An 18,981-nucleotide genomic window follows, 5' to 3' on the forward strand; every position below is an offset into this window, starting at 1 on the left:
ATGTACATATTTGACTCAACTAAATTCCAAAACAACTAAGATTAATTATTGAAAATATTCTTAATGTTGTGACTAACAGCATAGAACACTAAAATGTAATTTCAAATGCTAAACCCAAATACATCCAATCTTTATTAACCACTTATTATTATAAAAAAAAAAAAAACATCCAAAAATCTTGAAAACTGAGTGATAGTATGCAGTACTACCATCTGCTCTCAATGAAATTTATTAATCAGTATATATATATATTGTGGCAATAAACATGGCAAAAGTAATACAAAACGAAAAAAAAAAAAAAACATAAGCATGGTTTGAGCAACAGGCTGGTTAAATACTGCTCATTAGTTCAATTAGGATATTCATACAAAATTTTATATTCAGTATATAAAATTATTTTGTCAAAAAGTCAAAGGAAAAATGTTTACAATGAAAATAAAACTAGATCACAGGTCTGATTCTGACACTCACGGCACTGTGGACAGCAAGAAGCACAGGACTGCAGGTTGCATTAAGAAAGGGACATCACTCTTTGACTGGCACTCAGGAAAGGCTGCAGCACCACCTAGTGGAAACAGCAGACAAATCACTTGTAGCAGTCTGTCGATGTGCATTTCAGGGCTGGTTTGTTGAATGTGGCGGAGTAAAGCAGCAGAGCTGGTGCATAAACAACTGCTACAGCTCATTCATGTCATGCCTGAAGAATAAGAGAATGCATATGATCTCTAAGAAGTATAGTAAAAATTAGTTTGTGTCTAAGGAGAGAGAAAAGGGAGTGTAGACACAGTTTACAAATGCAAGAATAATGCAATTTAAAAAGCAAAATTGAACAGCAGCAACAAAATATATATCTAGAGGAAAACAGATTTAAACTATCAAGCAAAAACTGCATGCTAAAAAAAAAAAAAAAAAAAAAAAATTAATGCTTTAACTCCAAAATGCAATTATTTAAAATTAAATATTTCAAATGTTATATTACTGTACAAAATTTCTTTCAGGGTTAAAATAACACTGAATTAAGTTAATCAAGATCTAACAACAAAAAACAAAGAGATTATATGAAGCACTGTATATTTAAAATTTCTAATTAAGAAAGGAAAGTTTAGCAAGATGTTAAAAAGTTCAGCGCGACCTTCCAGGCCATTGTGACTCCTTGTCTGTAAGTGGTACATAAACAACTCCCATCAGTGGTGTTCTTTTAACTGTGCCATCAGGTAATTTGTCAATCTGCTCCAACATCTGGTTATGGCTCTCTCTTCCTACAGGCACTATTAATCGACCTCCTGGTTTCAGCTGGTTTACAAGCTTAAATTAAAGTGAAAGCAATTAAACAACAGAAGTTGCAAACAGCATTAATTATTAATTACAAAATTCAAAAACTATTGCTAAATGGATAACTAAATATAAAAAATCTGATGTCATTCTCTTATAAAGTAGTTGGGAGACCACGAACAATACTGCTCTGGCAGAACTTTGCTGCTCTGGTTTGAGTCATGATTTCTAATCAATTTCAAATAAAATTTCAGACAGCCATGGGGAACGAGAATGTGTCTGTTAGAGAGAAGTGTCCGCTAACAAGAAGAGTGAGGGAGAAAAAAAAAAAGAAAGAAAAATCGTTAAACGTTTAATGTAAAATTAAATTAAATTATATACAGATTTTGCACAATATTTTTGTAAATAATATACATACAATTGTGCTATGCATATTATGACTTTATCTTAAGAAAAATACATACAGTAATCACTTATTTTCTTCTGCACCTTCTTCCGGCTGATAATTTTGTTTTCAACATTTGTTTGGAGTGAAGAAACCATCGAAAGTCCTTCAGTATCTTCTTCAGTGGCGAAAAACATTTTTAAACGATTGATTTGTATGAGCGCTTCTATTTTCATCGGTGGTTTGTCGTTAATATGTTCTTCGACAGAATGACCTCCTTCCATTTCTTCATCCTCATGGGCAACTTCTTGAAAAATATCGATGATAATGTTGTTGATATCTAGAGCACCATCTTCTGTAGTGAGGTTCGAGTCTATATCTTTGTAGCCAGGGTCACTTGTAGCGGAAGTATCGTACATTATCAATAGATGTTGAAGTTCTTGTTCTTCTTGGTGCTCCACATTGCTGTTCACAACTTCAATTTTTGCGTTTGAGAAGCCAGACTTTAACAAAACAGTTCACGACAGTTTGTTTTCTAATTGCGTTTACTGAAGAGGAAATCCATTGAATCACATCTAGGATGCTGATTTTCTTTGCAAGGTCACTCGCACATGTTACATCGTTCATGTTTGCAATGAGATGTCTTAAAACACATTTTCTGTAGTGAAGTTTAAAATTTTTTATTATCCCTTGATCCAAGGGCTGACACTCTGCAGATGTGTTTGGTGGCAGAAAAATAATTTGAATGTTGGACAATTCAACGTGCGGGTGAGATGCAGCATTATCCATGAAAAGAATAATTTTTCTGTTTTGACGAATCATGTTTTAGTTAAAGTGACTTATCCATTTGCTCATGATATCTCGTGTCATCCACGCTTTTTTATTAGACTTCCAGTCAACATTCAAAAGATTCAACTTTATGCCCTTGAAACAATGAGGATTTTGTGGTTTTCCTATAACAAGAGGTTGTTCAAAGTCTCCCAGCATATTTGTACACAATAGTACAGTCAAGCGTTCCTTAGAAATTTTTCCGCCCTGGCACTTTTCGTTTTTTAAGCTGTTTTTTTTTTCAGGAAGAGCTTTAAAAAACAACCCTGTTTCGTCACAGTTGTAAATATCCTTAGCTTCAAAATCACGACATAAATCTTCCAATTTGACAGTCCACTCTGTTACAACCCCAGTATCAAACAGATCCACCTTCACCACTTACGGTTTTCCAAGAAATTTTATGCCGAGTTTTGAACTTGTCTAGCCATCCCATAGAAGCTTTGAACTCATTTACTCCCATAGATTTTGCAACCTCCAAAGCCTTTTCCCTAATAATAGGCCCATTAATGAGAATTTTTTTAGCACGTGTGCAACAAAACCACTCATACGTAACATTGTCAATTTGAAGTCCAACAGTTTTCGGGAATGATTTTTGAACCTCATCATTTACGTGTTGCCAAAATTGTTTGAGCAGTTCATTTTTTTTCCTTTAGGATGTCACTTACCTGCATCTTCCCAATTTTGAATTTTGCAGCGAGATTGCGAACACTATTTTTTTGCCGATCATACGCATTAATGAGTTCGACTTTATCTTTTAAAGTTAAATGTTTACGAGAAGACATTGTGCACTTCACACGACACTGAACAAAACTGAAAACTGAAACTCAAAAGACGAAAGGCCGACCAAATTCACCCCCCCTGCACACACCGAATTCATCAGAAGTTTTACACGTGCCTTAAAATTCTTGAAAAAGGGTTTAGAACCGCAACGTAAACCTTGATAAAATTCAGAGAATCGGAAATAGAAAATAAACACATGATTGAGGCAATATGTGGAAGAAACGTTCCTAGAAAAAGGGCCGTGAGCTTGCCCACTGTCCGTTATGGGGAGATCAAATTAAGTGCTAATCTAAACAAAACAGTGCAGATTGCCTGTCCGCGTCCGCTACAGAGCATGTCCGCTAGACAGAAGCTGAAAACACGTTAAAACCAATAGAGGAGAGTTGGGGAATTTGAAAATGTCCATTGTAGAGAGATATCCGTTAAAGAGGTGTCCGTTAGAAGTTTCACTGTATATATGTATTTCTGTATCGAATATTATCTCCGAGTTACGTTATGACTTTCTTATCTCCTGTCCAGTTATATGTATTAATTTATAATATTACGTTTGTAAAAACTAGGTCTACTGATTTTTTTGATTTTACTGATTAATTGATACTACTATACTCGCTATCTAGTTTTATGTTAAACCTTAAGCTATCTAGTTTGGGGTATACGTTGTATTGTATAACAAAGGCGGCAAGTTGCGAATGGTAAATCTACGGACACTAGATATTAATTACTTTCAAAATCACACTATGTAAATTTAAAATAAACCACGGAACTTGACTAGGTCTATAAGCTACTTATAGAAAATAATTTAATATAACAATTCTTTCTCTTCTTTAGTCACTATCTATACTTTGATGGCAGATGCATCCCTTAGACTTGTAAAATCCAGTTGTTACACATGAAAGCAGAAAAGATGATCAATCAAGTATCAGCTATCCACTGACAAATTTCACTACAGGAAACTTGTTTCATTTGTCCAGTTCTTGTGTATTCATGGCATCTGTCAATCATCCATTGCTCCTACTTTACTCTCAAAGTGATTTCAATTATTAACAGCAACATCTAATTGCTAATATCTAATGCAATATCTGCATCTTAGTGAGACCACTATGTACAATTGCTAATTTTGAAAACATGGAAATTACACTTTTCGCATCCTGTTATGTGAGGTATGTAGGAATCCACCATTAAAAGTGAAATTTGTCCAAAAGATCCACCTTTTTGCCTTCTCCAAACTTTCCAATTTTGCATTACTTAATTACTTATCCATTCACTTATTATCCCCTTTGGAAAAAAGATCCTTTGAGTATTATTTACTTTTATAAATAACCACTGGGAGTAATTTTGAACAATCAGAAGTCATGAATATGATAATGTAAACTTTAACAACAATACTGCTGTCACTTTTTGTGATTCATTGTCCTGAGTGACACCTTTCACCACCCACAGAATGTACTCTTCTCAATAATAGTACAGTTAGTTCCCGACTTACATAAACCCGAGTTACGTAACTTCGGACTGAAGTAAATTTTTTGGTAAAATTGTAAAGATACTTTCTGTATAATTTTTAAGAGTGAAGTCGAACGAAGGAACAATAAGTATAAGTTTTTATTTTCATTCCCATACAAACTATGTCGGATAATAACCAGCAGCGTAACTAGAATCTAGGTAAATAACTATTAAACATTTTATTTTCAGCTTTAAAAATTCTGAAGAAATATTAGAGTTCGACAACATGTTTGAGACAGGTGAACTACGTCGAAGCACTTCAGAGAAACCCCTAGACAACGTTCAAGACACATGGGCTGTGTCCCACCGGATATTTCTTTGGAGAATTACTCTAGCCCTTCTTCTCTACATCCTTTCCTTCTGAATTGTAGAATCAGTTCAGTTTTGTTTGAGAGTGAATTGGGACCTTTTGTTTGCATTTTGTATGTAATATTTGTTACACGTCGGGTTATTGTGGTGAAGTTGAAATTCACATTGTCCTACCATTATCAATGATTTCATGCCAAACTATCATTGTGTAGTGCATGCTACATTCACATGTCGTAAGGTGTGACAGCATCTCTTGTCACTTAAACCTGTGAAGTTCTTTACAGATAATTTCATTTTGGCCATTATCATGGAAACTATTGTTTGGTTTTTAGGAGCATTAGCAACTCAGGCCATATTGCTCTGGGGATATGCAGTGGTCATTCCCTGACCTTTGCGCATCCTCCGTATTTGGTGGTCACGGGCTCAAACCCTGGTCTAATCAAGAAGCGTGTGCTACGCACTGCTGCTCCTGCCCATCTGGCTACGGAGGCACCTTAGCCATTATCATGGTGCTGCCTAAGAGAATAAGTGAAAGCGGTACTACTTCACTCTGTCCCCAGATAAAGTTTTAATTGTTATGGTATATAACTATTTTTCTTCATTCTTCTGAGGATGTTATGTGGTTTTTGTAATTTTGGCATATCAGGGATATAGTAGCAATATCCTTTTAGTCATTCCTGAGTTACGTGAAATTCGACTTATGTAAGAAGTCCTAGAATGCACTTCTTACACATGTGGGGGACAGACTGTATATCGAAACTTATTGGTATCTCATCCATGTTTGCAAAGTGAAAAGGCAAATGCATTCCAAACTTTTCTCTATAGGAGTGAGTTTTATAATAAGTGCAAATTATACATACATTTAGAGGTTAATCCATTTAGTTCCAGTGCAGGTTAAACAACAGGTGCAGAGTTCCTCCCAGAAAACATGGCAACTGAATAATATTTATTTTATGTAGCATAAAAAACAATTAAAAATTCATAATACCATTTATCAAATTAATTGTATGACAAAAACAGAATATCTTTTCAAATAACTGTTTCATTTTTGCACTGTTATAACAAAAGCTAAATCATGTTAATTATAGAACTGTTTTTTTTTGTCATACATGCAACTCCATCAACCAGTAGGACTTCCCATATCATAACAAATACTGCCAATGCAGCTGTAATGGTCAGCAGTTAATCACCAGACATTCTAATACAGTCGAACTTCCCTATAACGAATTTGATAAATCCAGCGGAAAAATTGGTTACAGAGAAATTTCGTTATACAGAGAATATATTTTTTATCAGAAATTGTTATCTAATTAGAAATGAAAACGAATCTACATTTATTTTTAATGTATTTTATTTCAAAAACATACTTATTTAAATCACGTTTACACGATTTTCGCCGGTAAGTATCACAAATTAAAAAAAAAAAATTAGTAATTTTCGTTTGCACAGTACAATTAAAAAATTGTCTGATTCTCAAAAAAACCTCACATTTGTTCAGAGCATTAAAAACATTATCAGGAATATTTTCACAAAACTGTAGACCCATACAAACAGTTTTAAGTGTTAATTATTTCTTCGCGAGTTGGCTTTTCTACGGGTTGTTCTGATGCGTCTTCAACGTCATCGTTAATTTCTTCGTGATCATGGTCGCGTCTAACACTGTTCAGCAGTATTTCATCTTCATTTGGATGTTCTGCTGTGATCTACATAAACATAACTCTCCAGTGTTATTTCATTTTCGATGTTTCCGGACAATTCTAATAATGTCCAAAAGTTTTTCAGTTGTGAAAGGGGCAGTTCATCTTGTTTGTCCAGTCACTGTTCGACTTCTGTATTCAATGCAAATCCCACTTTCGAAAAACAATTTTGAATAGTGTATTCAGTGACATTGTTTGTCCAAACTTTTGCCAGTTCAGAGATGCAATCTCTAAGGTTATTGTAATCTCCAAGTTTCTATTTTCTGATAACGCATTGACAATCTTCATTATTATTCTCTTTCGATAATGAAATTTAAAATTTTTAATAATGCCTTGGTTCATTGTTTGGTGGTAAAAACAACAACTTCGCACTTTTAAGTTTGGCAGAAATACTGGCAGGATGTGCCGGACAGTTGTCAGTTACCAACACTATTTTCCTTTTTAATTTTTTTGCTATAACACTTGTCTAGTTTTAATATCCATTCTTCAAAAATATCACTAGTCATCCATGCTTTTTTATTAGGTGTGATCACATGAATGAATTTTCATTCCTGTGATCACGACATATGGTCGAATAGCGTTGTCAGCTTCAGGAAGGAAAATCATTTTGAATATTTTCGTTACATTCTTTTAATTGCATTAATTTGATTTTTAATTGTTTTAAATTGATTTGAATTGTGTTAAATTGGTTTTTTTAATTATTTATATTTTACTCTAATGTACCAGTAAGTTGTCAATTTTTTCGTTTTTTCCCGTTTTAATTTCTGGAGGGTATCATACGGAAGTGTTCTGGAGGGTATCATACAGAAGTGTTCTGGAGGGTATCATACAGAAGTGTTCTGGAGGGTATCATACAGAAGTGTTCTGGAGGGTATCATACAGAAGTGTTCTGGAGGGTATCATACAGAAGTGTTCTGGAGGGTATCATACAGAAGTGTTCTGGAGGGTATCATACAGAAGTATTACAGCTCTGATTCATACTATATAAATACTTAATAAAATCCTTTTTTAAACTTGTGGATAACATGTTGTATAAAAAAGGCAAGAGAATAAAAATAAAATGAGGAATTAATGTGGAGAGAAAATTTTTCATAATATATATATATATATATATATATATATCTATAAATAAAAGCATAGCTAAATCCCTGAAGCAAAAGTAAAACTTTTCTTAAATACTTCTTTTCTTTTTTTTTTCTCATAGAGAAGTCAGGTTGTTATATCATAGTATTAGCAAATCCAAAATAAATAGATTACCTCTTCTGGTAGCTTGGGGGCAGCTGCTCCCACATGAATTGCATCAAATGGTGCCTCTTCTTTATGGCCTTGACGACCATCGCCAACTTAAATTATAAACATATAAAATATTATTAAACAAATATAGTGCTACAGAACAGGATCAAGTTAAGAATGAACACACAGCATAAATTTTTAATATTTAATACAGCTTATGACTTTCACTTCTATTAAATTACAATGCAAAGTAACCTAAATTAATGTGTGTGGAGGGGGGGATATGCATTTAATATTCAGAATATATTTATTATATATAATAAAGTATTCACTTTTAAACCCTGCAGTCGTCATGCAGGATGACTCTGCATGACTGACAGCAATTTGTGCTTCATCTATTCCATCCACACAGCTGAAAGTAATACCTGTTGTTAAAAACGGTTTATTTGAATTGGTCACAAAAAATTCTAGAAATATCTGATAATATCACACAACTGATAAAAATTCATGATAAACTTAAAATTAATTATATGCACATATAATTAATATAAACACGTTGACCAATGTGACGTGAACAGATATTGATAGTAATTTCATTTTACTGCCATGTGCTTTCCTACAATCAGTAAAGCTTTCTGGCTTTGTGACATTGATGCATCATCTGGAATCAAACATACACTAAATATATTAAAGTAGCACCGCTTAATTTTCAACACTCACCTCTTGACAAATCTGCTTGGATGTGATGAGATTATAAGACACAGTTAATAAGAATGAGAGACTTAATTGTACTAAATCATTACTGAAGCCGTGGTTCAATTTAAATTTAAAAAAATTAAAACATGAAATTAATTAAACCAATTAAAATATGCACGTAAGAAGGGGAACGTACATCCCATTTCATGGTTGTCTATTAAAATCATAAAGGTTGAACCTTGAATACATTAATTATTAATGAAAAGCCAATAGTTGTGCATGAGCAAATTTCGATATTCGTCTTTAGTTAGACTTGCGAAAAGAGGAACGCGAATGTTATTAATAAGAAGAGCTATTACCCAATTCATTATACAATTCAGCTATTATACAATTCAGAGCTATTATACAATTCAGAGCATTTGGGAACTTTATTTGTGCCAAGTCCCAAATAGGGGACAGGTTGATTGGAAGTTTTGTGTTTAATATGTTCAATGACGCGTGTCGACGAAACCATTCAATAACTAAAGCTTCATTTTGGAGAATTTTATAATTGGATTCCAATTTAATTATAATAATAGCTGAATCGATCAGTGGATTATGATTTTGGGAATGGACATGCTGTGTTAACTCTGTACTAGAAAGGTTAGACTTAAAACTACCAAAATGATAATATGCACGAGTATTAGAGATTTTGGAAGTACCGAATTTAGTCGTGGTGCTTCCAATATAACAGGCATTACAGTAAATTTGGCATTGAATTAGATATATATTATTATAATCCTGTGCAGTGTATTTGTGTATTGTTCTATATGTATTGAATTTGGACCCTCGTTTATCATATGATGAAAAAACTATGGTTATATTTGTGTTTGAAAAGACTTGCCGAAGTTAGCATTAGCAGAGGCACATGATGCAAGAAATCAAGCTTATGCAGCATCAGGTGATTTTCATACAGAAAGTCACATTTGCTTTCCAATAGCCAATATGACTGCAGTCACAGCAACAAAAATTGACCAATTCCTAGCAATAAAAAACTAAAATAATCAAAATTAAGGATAAAGCACGTTAACAAAGAAAAATAATTTACTGGGTAATCATATTCTTTTTATTACTTGAGCACCATTTGGCAAAAGTAAGTGATTCTAATTACTTATTTTTTCAGAATGTTTCTTAAAGCATCACTTCAAAGTAAACAAACAAACAAAAAACAACAAAAATTTGTATAATCAATTTTTTTTCTTCTCTTGAACACTCATTGAATTTTAATTTTATTCATTTTTGTCTATGAAACAAAATTCATTTAATTTCATACAAGAACAAAACTTTCTTTGACATTAAAGTGTCAGAACAGCAAAAACAAAACTTTGAGCTACAAAGCTGATGTAGATGTAAGGGCACAAACACACTATCACTTCACGAGACTACTTGTATACATATCTAACGTCAAATGTGAGGCAGCTATGTTTACCAATTATTTTATTGCTTGGAGATGCAGTGTTGTGATTGGCTGTATTCACAAGATAACACGTCGGGTTTCAAGGCCGAATGACACTGTCAGGAGCTCAGATTTTTCTGTTCGAACAGAAATTGATGGGTGTGACGAGAGGAAAATGGAGGAAATGCTAATAGAAAATTAAATTAGAAGTAAATAATCTGTTTTGAGAGCACAAGTAAGAATATCCGAAAACAAATAACAACAACATAAAGGACACTGCTCCTGTGCCTATTCCGAAGCACCCTCCACTTCGACCAGCTACTCGGCATACTCACCGCAAATGTCCAGTCACAGGGACGCTCAAAAATGGCCAAAGGAGGAAAATAGACCAACAGAATTACAAATCGAGAGGAAGAACAAGTTGATCATTTCAATTTGCACAACTCATAAAAATTTCTTACAAGTTCAATTTTTAGGGTTGAGAAATGGTTTTTTGTTGTTATTAAATTTCATTAAAAATTTTTGTTTCGTATTTTGACAGAATAAGTCCTTATTAAAAAATTAAACTTGCAGTATTTTAACTTTCCTTAAACATATAATTAATTTTTCCTTAGCGCTGATTGAATTTCGAAATTGTGTATTTTGCCCTTGAATGTCATCCTTAATTGGATTATATAGGAAATTAAATTCTTCTTTATTCATTCATAAGTACATCCTAAAATGATTTTCATCTTCTTCAAGTCCTGAAGTAAATGATGGAATTCGCCCTTTTCTGTTCTCTTCCAGTTGATGTCGTGTATCCATTGCACTCTTTTGTTTTCTCAGCTATAAGAGAAGCACATGCATTTTCTAAATCTTCTTCAAAATCTGAATAGGAGGATGAACTGTGGCAATTCATTTCGCTTCAGCTTTCCTCAAAGAGAATGACACATACAATGTTACTGGTTGCCAGACATACCCCTTTTGGAAGTATATAAAATTCCCAAGATACCCCTTTTTTAACATTTGAAAAAAGCAGAAATCATAAAACGCCCTATTGAGATGATTATTTAGGAAGAAGGAATTAACTGACGATTAAGTTGTTGTTGAAATGCACCCTTAAAGACTCAAAAAACAACATTCTATCCAATTTACAAAGGGAGGGTTAGAGAATATTTATATTATGCTTACTTTGTAACCTTTTACATTCTACTTGACTTTTTTTTATTTTGTTGTAATGGCTCAGACAACAAAAATTTTTTATTTAAAATTCCAAATATCAATATCGATTTGCTGTATGAAGAATATGTCCTGTTGAAATCATTCCGTAGAAATATTGAGACAAAAGACCTCAAAAATACCACAGATGTTTGGATAAAAATTTTAAATGCGTACAAAGTATGTAAAACAGAAAAAAATATTAATTTTGTTTTTGCTTTGCCTCAAATGCAATGAGTGAGCGAGTATTTAGCTCAATGTTTAACGAGTGAAAAAAGGATAGAAATAAATTAGCCCTAAAGAATGTTGAAGGAGATTTGTTGCAGAAAACCAATCACAATATGTCATGCAAAGAATTTTAAGCATTATGTACTAAAAAATGAACTGTTAAAGAAAATTCGCTCAAATGAAAAGTATTGCTAGGTAAATATTTTCTTTTCGATAAAAATATATCACGTTTATTGAATATGTATTGTAAACAATTATGTAAAACATTTGATGTTAATATTTAAAAAAGTTTCCTTTAGTGTTTATAACTTTTGCAATAAAATTTTCTGAATTAAAGCACAGGCTATAATTCGGTTAATTTTATTTAAATTTGACTAATTTTGCATTCCACGAACTTGTAAAATTCAACAAAATATAGAAATAAAATGGTTGTTATTAAAATTGTTTGGTTTTCTTAATTAAGATAAAATGCAAGCACCCCTAAACGAGAAATGAATACCCCAAACATAAGCATGAGTACCTCGAGATCAAATTTTTAATCTGGCCACCCTACGTTACAGTGACATTTCTTCTCCAACCGACTTTGCAGTTTAGATTAAACAGGGCCAACAGAGTACTACTCTGTGATAGGGACATGGCGAGATTCACGTGACGTGATAATAGTGTGTTTGTGCCCTAACAGTCACTGGGGCCGATGAATAACTAGCAAAACTTGCCATAGTATTCAGCAGTATCACACATTTGGATTTTAGCAAACATTTTATTATATACCTCCTCATTCAAAGCGATCAGTTCTATGTCCTGAATTTTTTTATACATTATTTATTTTAGCATAGTTGCATGTAATATTTTCCTTTCAAGCAGCTTCCATAGTTAATCTTTTTCAATAAACAGCAACTTATTTACACACACAGGGAAAAAACAGGGAAAAAAAAAATATTTTTATTCACACAGCCAAAGTAAAATTTCGCAACTAAAATGAAACATTTTCAGCTGTACTCAAACACTGGAAATTTCTGTCTACCATTCTTTGCTGTTGTAAAGTGACATCAAACATGTCACCGGCTCGTATAGCATAATTATCAAAAAAGTTTTCCCTTAGTTACAAAGTTTACAGAAGGTGATAACACAAACAAGAGAAATGTTTCCTTTTTTCGGATGGATTACAAGTATTAAACAACAAATAACATCCCAAGACAAATACACACACACTCTCACTCTCTCTGTGGTATGTACAATCATACACGATAAACAACAATGCTTATTTTAGCATACAGTTTGCATACATCAAATTGTGGACTAATAATGGTGGAAAAAAGGAAACTTAGCAATCATGTTATATTTTTAGTCAGATACTGTATATTAATACAGTATCTGACTAAAAATTTCTCTTGATTAATTAATACAGGCTTGTTCTGAACTTGTATGGATATTTCAAATCCATTTAAATTGATATGGACATATTTTGGTCTGTTGAACTTCAAATTAACCAGGTTTTACTATAGTTTATAACTGCTAATAAATGTAATACATCACTACCAGGTGAAATCTGCACTGATTTTGTGACTTGGTACAGAATTTCAAGGTTGATAAATTTTTAAGAAACTATGATCGGTCACTGAGACGTGTAGCACCTCGTAGCCTGGTGGGCAGGAGCAGCAGTGCGTAGAAAACGTTTCTTGATTAGACTGGGGTTCGAGCCCGTGACCACCAAATATGGAGGATGTGGAAAGGTCAGGGAATGACCACAGCATATTCCCGGAGCATATGGCCTTAGTTGCTGATGCTCCTAAAAACCAAATAACAACAACAACACAGACTTCTTAGCAGAACAGTTGTGCTACTTGATAGCTTTGCTGTAGAAGTTTTCAGGATACCAAATTGTATTTAAAAATACTCACTTTTTGCTGTTATTAATTTTTGTAAATTTCAAGGTCACACTAATTCTACCGATTCAGCCAATTGGATTTATCCATGAGATAAAAGTACTACAGCAGTGCCGCCTGCTTGTTCAGTGGTGACTAGCAAATTGGTATAAATTGTGTAAAATTGTTAAATTGTGACATCACAAGGAAGCTTCACCATTGAATAAGAGCTACCACATCTATATGGCTGCGACAGGTTTGGCAGATCGGCAGCTTAAATTTATTGCCTTTAATAGAAAAAGAAGCCTCAAAACTAATTAGCCCAGAAGTGGTAGTATCTGCAACCAATAAGATCAGCTGATGACGACATATATTAAACTAGACACACTCAATATTATGACATTGTCAGGAAAAATTGAGGAGTGTGTGGACATCTTAAAGGACAGAAAAATAAGCATACTTGGATTGAGTGAATCAAAACAAAAAGGAAATGGGCATAGAGGAGTTAAGAGGAGGCTATTACCTATATTTGTCTTGGGGGCGATGTAGTGAGGAAGGGTGTAGCCATCATTATAGATCACAGGATTAAGGAAAGGCTAATGGAGGTGAATAATATCAGTGACACTCATGTCAATTAAACTGCAAACAAATGACAGCAAAACACTGAAGATAGTACAATGTTATGCACTACAAACCAGTTGCGAAGAAATGGAGAAGCTGGAGTTTGAGGACAAGCTCGAAGAGAACATCACAGGTGGAGATATAGTTATCATGGGTGACCCAGCACAAAAGTCAAAGTGGAGAGACAAGGACTAGAATATGTTATGGGTCCACATGGCTGGGGACCTAGGAATGATGATGGTGACAGGCTGTTGGATTTTTGTTTACAGAACAGCTTGGTCATAGGAAACACCTGGTTCAAGAAGAGAAAGAGTCAAAGTGACAAGATACGGTTGGGACGGTCAACAGGAATCCCTCCTTGACTATATACTCGTGGATAAAGAGTGACACAGAAGACTAGTGGATGTCAGGGTCATTCCTAGTGATCACAGGTTAGTTCTTGGAGTTCTAAGATTCCCTAAATTGAAGAGGATCAAAATAACAAGAGAGAGAAAACTACAGGTGTGGAAGTTGAAAGAGGAAAAAGGGGCGATGTTCAGAGAAGAGTTCAAGAAGGTTGTACCTAACAGTGGTGAACAGCGTGGAATCAGAATGGTTTGGTTTGGTTTGGATTTTATTGGCGCATTAGCAACTAAGGCTATAATGCGCCAAGACCAAGGAATCAGAATGAAAAGCATTCAAAGACTGTATAGTAGGACTGGCAGAGCAGGTTTATGGAAGGACAAGCAATAGAAGGAGATGGAAAGAAACCCCATGGTGGAATGATAGGACGAGAGAGGCTGTGAAAATCAAGAATAATGCATTCAGGACCTACTTTCAGAACAGAAATGACGAGAATAAAGAGAGATATGAAATCGTGAAGAGAGAGGCCAAGAGGATAGTTAACAAGGAAAGAAGACTGTGGTTAGAAGAATGAAATGAAACTCTACGACATATCAACGGTAATAAAAAGACACAGGAAAAGGAGAAGAGATGGTGAACAGAGCAAATACTTGATGGATGAGAATGAGAACCTAATAACCAAGGACAAAGAGATAAGAGGAACACGGAGGAAGTATTTTGAAAATCTGCTGAACGGGCAGGACAGCCAGCAAAAGGAGACAAAGGCAGGTTGATCATAAAAGAGGGGATGAAAGCAAAGATACAGAGAGAGAGCAGACAGACGATGTGGAATGATGTAGTGCAGGCATGGAAATACATCAAGACAAGTAAGTCTGCTGGGTATGGATGAGATAAATGGAGAAATGCTGAAGGCTACAGGCGAGGCAGGGATAGCGTGGATATACAGACTGTTCCGTAAGATCTGGGCTGAGAGACAGGTGCCGAAGGACTGGAAAGAAGGTTTGATCATCCTGTTGTTCAAGAAGGAGAACAGGAAAAAGTGTTCCAATTATAGAGGCATCACACTGACATCACATGTGAGTAAGCTGTATGAGAGTGTTAGAGCAGCGGAAGATAAGAGGAATGATCAACGGTGGATCTAATTTTCTGCATCAGGCAACATGATATGGCAGGACATGATAAAGACTGATGTCATTAAGAGAGGAGGAAATTGGAGTGAAATCAATGACAGAGGGAAGTACATGGACAGGGCATGATGGCGAGGCTTCATATGTCGACCCGTGGAATAGCGGAACAATGATAGATGTTGATGGTTTTATTTGGTTAAACTCTCAAAAATGAGCTACTCTTGGCAGCATTGTAAATTTGTTCAGAAATCAAATCCAATTAAGCCTTTCTAGTGATATTGCTGCAGCAATATCACTAGAAAGGCTTTCTCCACTTAAGGATAAATACCTTTTGAGGTGAATAAGGCCTTGAATGGGTTCAGCACGCTGAATTCTGATGGGATCCTTTCACTTGTTCAGATTACGAACCTAAGGGGGCATAAATTCAAATTAAGAAAGGACAGATGTAGAATAGATGTGCGGAAATTTGCCTTTAGCCAGCGGGTGGTTAATTGCTGGAAGAAACTTCCATCTGTCGTGGAAGTTGATAGGTTGAATAAATTTAAGGAGGAACTGGACAGGCATTTGGAGGGAATGGTGTGATTTTTTTTTTTTTTTGGCTGATGCTGCATAAGCTCATAACATTTGCTTTCTTGCATCACATGCCACTACTACTACTACCACCTAATTCTATAGCACTTTTTAAATTTGTTGATCCACCTAACCTTATGAAATTACAAATCAATATCATCAAATATATATACATATTTAAATTAAAAAAAAAAAATCAAAAATATCTAACAGAATATAAAAAAATCAAAAATAAATCAAACTAAATTGATAAAATAAGTTTACACTGCTGATGGACTTTATGGACACCCTGTAGTATAAAAGTATGTTGAAAGACTTACCAATCATCTTTATTTTTCCAGATTCCATCAAGCCAGGCTGATCGGTATTAATATTTTCAATTGACATATTGACTAGTTCTTCAATATGATCAATTCCTACAGCCATTCCTTTCTCTCCTACCTAAAATTAAAACACAATCATAAAAAACTTAAATAAATAATACTTCTTTAATTTTTTTTTTTTTTTTCAATTTGTTTTTTCTTACAGAAAGAAAATAACAAATTAGGAGGGCCAGATAACACAAAACACACACACCCCTTCAGTCCTAGTCAGAGTAAGCCTCCTTTCTTCTAATGATTTCTTGAGACCATCAGTCCACCTTCCTCTTAGTCTACCTCCAGACCTATTTCCATTCATTTCTACTTCTAATATTGATTTAACTAATCTCTTCTTTCATCCTTTCTCCATGCCCATACCATCTTAGGTTTGTTTCATTTGGCATTGAATCAATATTTTTGTGACTTTCATTATTTCTTCATTTACAATATATTCTTACCATTGATTCCATCTGTTATTCCATTTATTTTCCTTAAAACTTTCATTTCTGGTGATTCTAATTTTTGATCACTATTTCTTATTCAACTCTCAGGAAAGTTCCACAGGTTAAATAAACCAGACTTGTCATATTATATTGTACTTTATAAGTAGCTTTATAGTTCTAGTTACACTCGTTATTTTTATTTTTAGTTTAGATTGAGTTTTTGTAGGTTACTACTTAATATAGGTAAAATCATTGTTTTGTTCGAATCTTGCACCATTCATTTCATATAGGGTGAGTGGTAGGGAATTCAAATTTTGAATTGTGGCAAATAGGCAGCTCTACCATAAAACTAGATAGCATAATACGAATCACTGCATTTTGGAAACTATTAGATGGTGTAGTATTGATAATTAATTAATTAAATTTATTAATCTTATTAATTTTCATTGTTAATTTTAATATCATTCCCCAGACTAGAGCAGCAAAGCAACAGGCACAAAGTAGCAGGAGTGCTGTAACTCAGAGAAGAACCGAGGGAGGTGAATCCCCAACGCATCACAGCCTAAAAAATGTGCAACTTGTAAAATGTTTGCAGAGCTCTCTGGAACAGGACATGATCTAGCCAAGGAGGATGTCCTTGTGTGTGTATGCTAGGTGCATAGAGTGTCCAGAAATTAGGCACCAACTCAGTGTTCTGATGGGCACTTGAGTTTCAAGAGTCGGGTAGATGCCCTTGAAGGTATTAAAATGGGGGACTCATTAGGTTCTCAGCTGCCCAACTCAATGCCAGAGCTCACCCTTATGCATCAGGCAACAGAGCAGCAATCTCCAAGGCAGAATGCACTGGTTCCACAAGAGTTAGTTATTGTCGGCAACTCTATTGTCAGGGTGATGGGTAATATATATAGAGTAAAAAGGACAGATGAAATAGAACCAGGGTATTACTGCCAGGTTGGTGAGGTTGTAGAACAGATATCTTTTAAGGGCAGAAAGGGTGATACTGTTGTACACGTTGGCACTAATGACATTAAGAGTAGAAGATTTACAGATTTACTAAGCAAGTACAGGTCAATGCTGAGAAAAGTCGTGCAATAGGGTTAAATTTGAAAGTGTCTGCAATTCTGCCCAGACACGATAGGAGGGAGTATATGATGAGAGCCTTGTCAATCAATTCTATCCTGGAGGGATTGTGCAAAGCTTGTAGGTTAGAATTTTTCTCAGATTGGTCTGTGCTTGTTAACAGGAGAGACTGCTTCTACAGGTATGGGATACACTTTAAATAGAAGAGGTGCAAGAGTGTTTGCTGATGCTATCGAGGCAGTTCAGAAAACTGCTAGCTTTGGGAGGGATTTACAGACTAAAAGATTAATAGCAGCCACATGCAGAGCTGAAAGTGATTCTTGCACTCCTTCTATTAGAATAATAGAATGCTACTATTAGAATAACAGAATGCTTCTATTAGAATAATCAGCGGCCTGGAAGGCTGGGTGCTGGGGTTTCAGCGACTGGTGGGAGTCATCGTGAAACAAATAAATACATGGGATGTGTTAGGGTAACAAAGAACAAGAATAGGTGCATGTATACTTGCATGTACGCCTGATAGAAATATATTAAATAAATTTTATGAATTTGAAGTGCTGGTCAAGACATCAAAGGCAGACGTTGTTGGGATATCAGAGACGTGGTGTCACAGATATAAGCAGTGCGGAATTGGAATTTGGGAAGTAAAATGTGTACTGGAAGGATAGACAGGATAGGAAGAGAGGAGTGGTTATGCTGTTAATTGGCCCTTGAGGTTGTCACAGACATTCTCTCAGATATGCCAGAAAAGCTGTACTTCCTACCTGGGAGTCTAAAACACTGATGGAACTGATATTTGGGTGACACTCAAGTCAAGTGGACCCAATTTCGGCAAAGTCCAGACAGTCTGTGACAGCCAAATCCTCTGCTTGCACCTTCACGATGGTGGGACTGTTAGTAATCCTGGGTATAACCTCCGTGCATAAGTACATGGTGGGTGACGACTCAGGTGAGAACAAACGTAAGCAAGGATCGAGGTGTGGGCCCACACATGGAGGAATGCCGCCCCTCTAT

At 34.8% G+C, this 18,981-nt stretch overlaps 1 protein-coding gene across 1 annotated transcript in view; it reads right to left on the reverse strand.

Moving 5' to 3' along the window:
* Window positions 1–256: 256 nt before the first annotated feature.
* Window positions 257–18,981, reverse strand: part of LOC150084839 (protein-L-isoaspartate(D-aspartate) O-methyltransferase-like) — a 128,247-nt gene continuing 109,522 nt past the window's right edge. The window contains exons 5-8 of the mRNA XM_090376642.1: window positions 16,406–16,526; window positions 8,029–8,114; window positions 1,133–1,305; window positions 257–697 (exon numbers count right to left, since the gene is read on the reverse strand). Coding sequence (XP_090232768.1) covers window positions 676–697; window positions 1,133–1,305; window positions 8,029–8,114; window positions 16,406–16,526 — 402 coding nt within the window. The 3' untranslated portion in view covers window positions 257–675. The remainder of the gene's footprint in view (window positions 698–1,132; window positions 1,306–8,028; window positions 8,115–16,405; window positions 16,527–18,981) is intronic.

The sequence above is a fragment of the Mastigoproctus giganteus genome, chromosome 6, assembly GCF_048544385.1.
Source record: "Mastigoproctus giganteus isolate SK-2022 chromosome 6, ASM4854438v1, whole genome shotgun sequence".
NCBI classification, from domain to species: Eukaryota; Metazoa; Arthropoda; class Arachnida; order Uropygi; family Thelyphonidae; genus Mastigoproctus; species Mastigoproctus giganteus.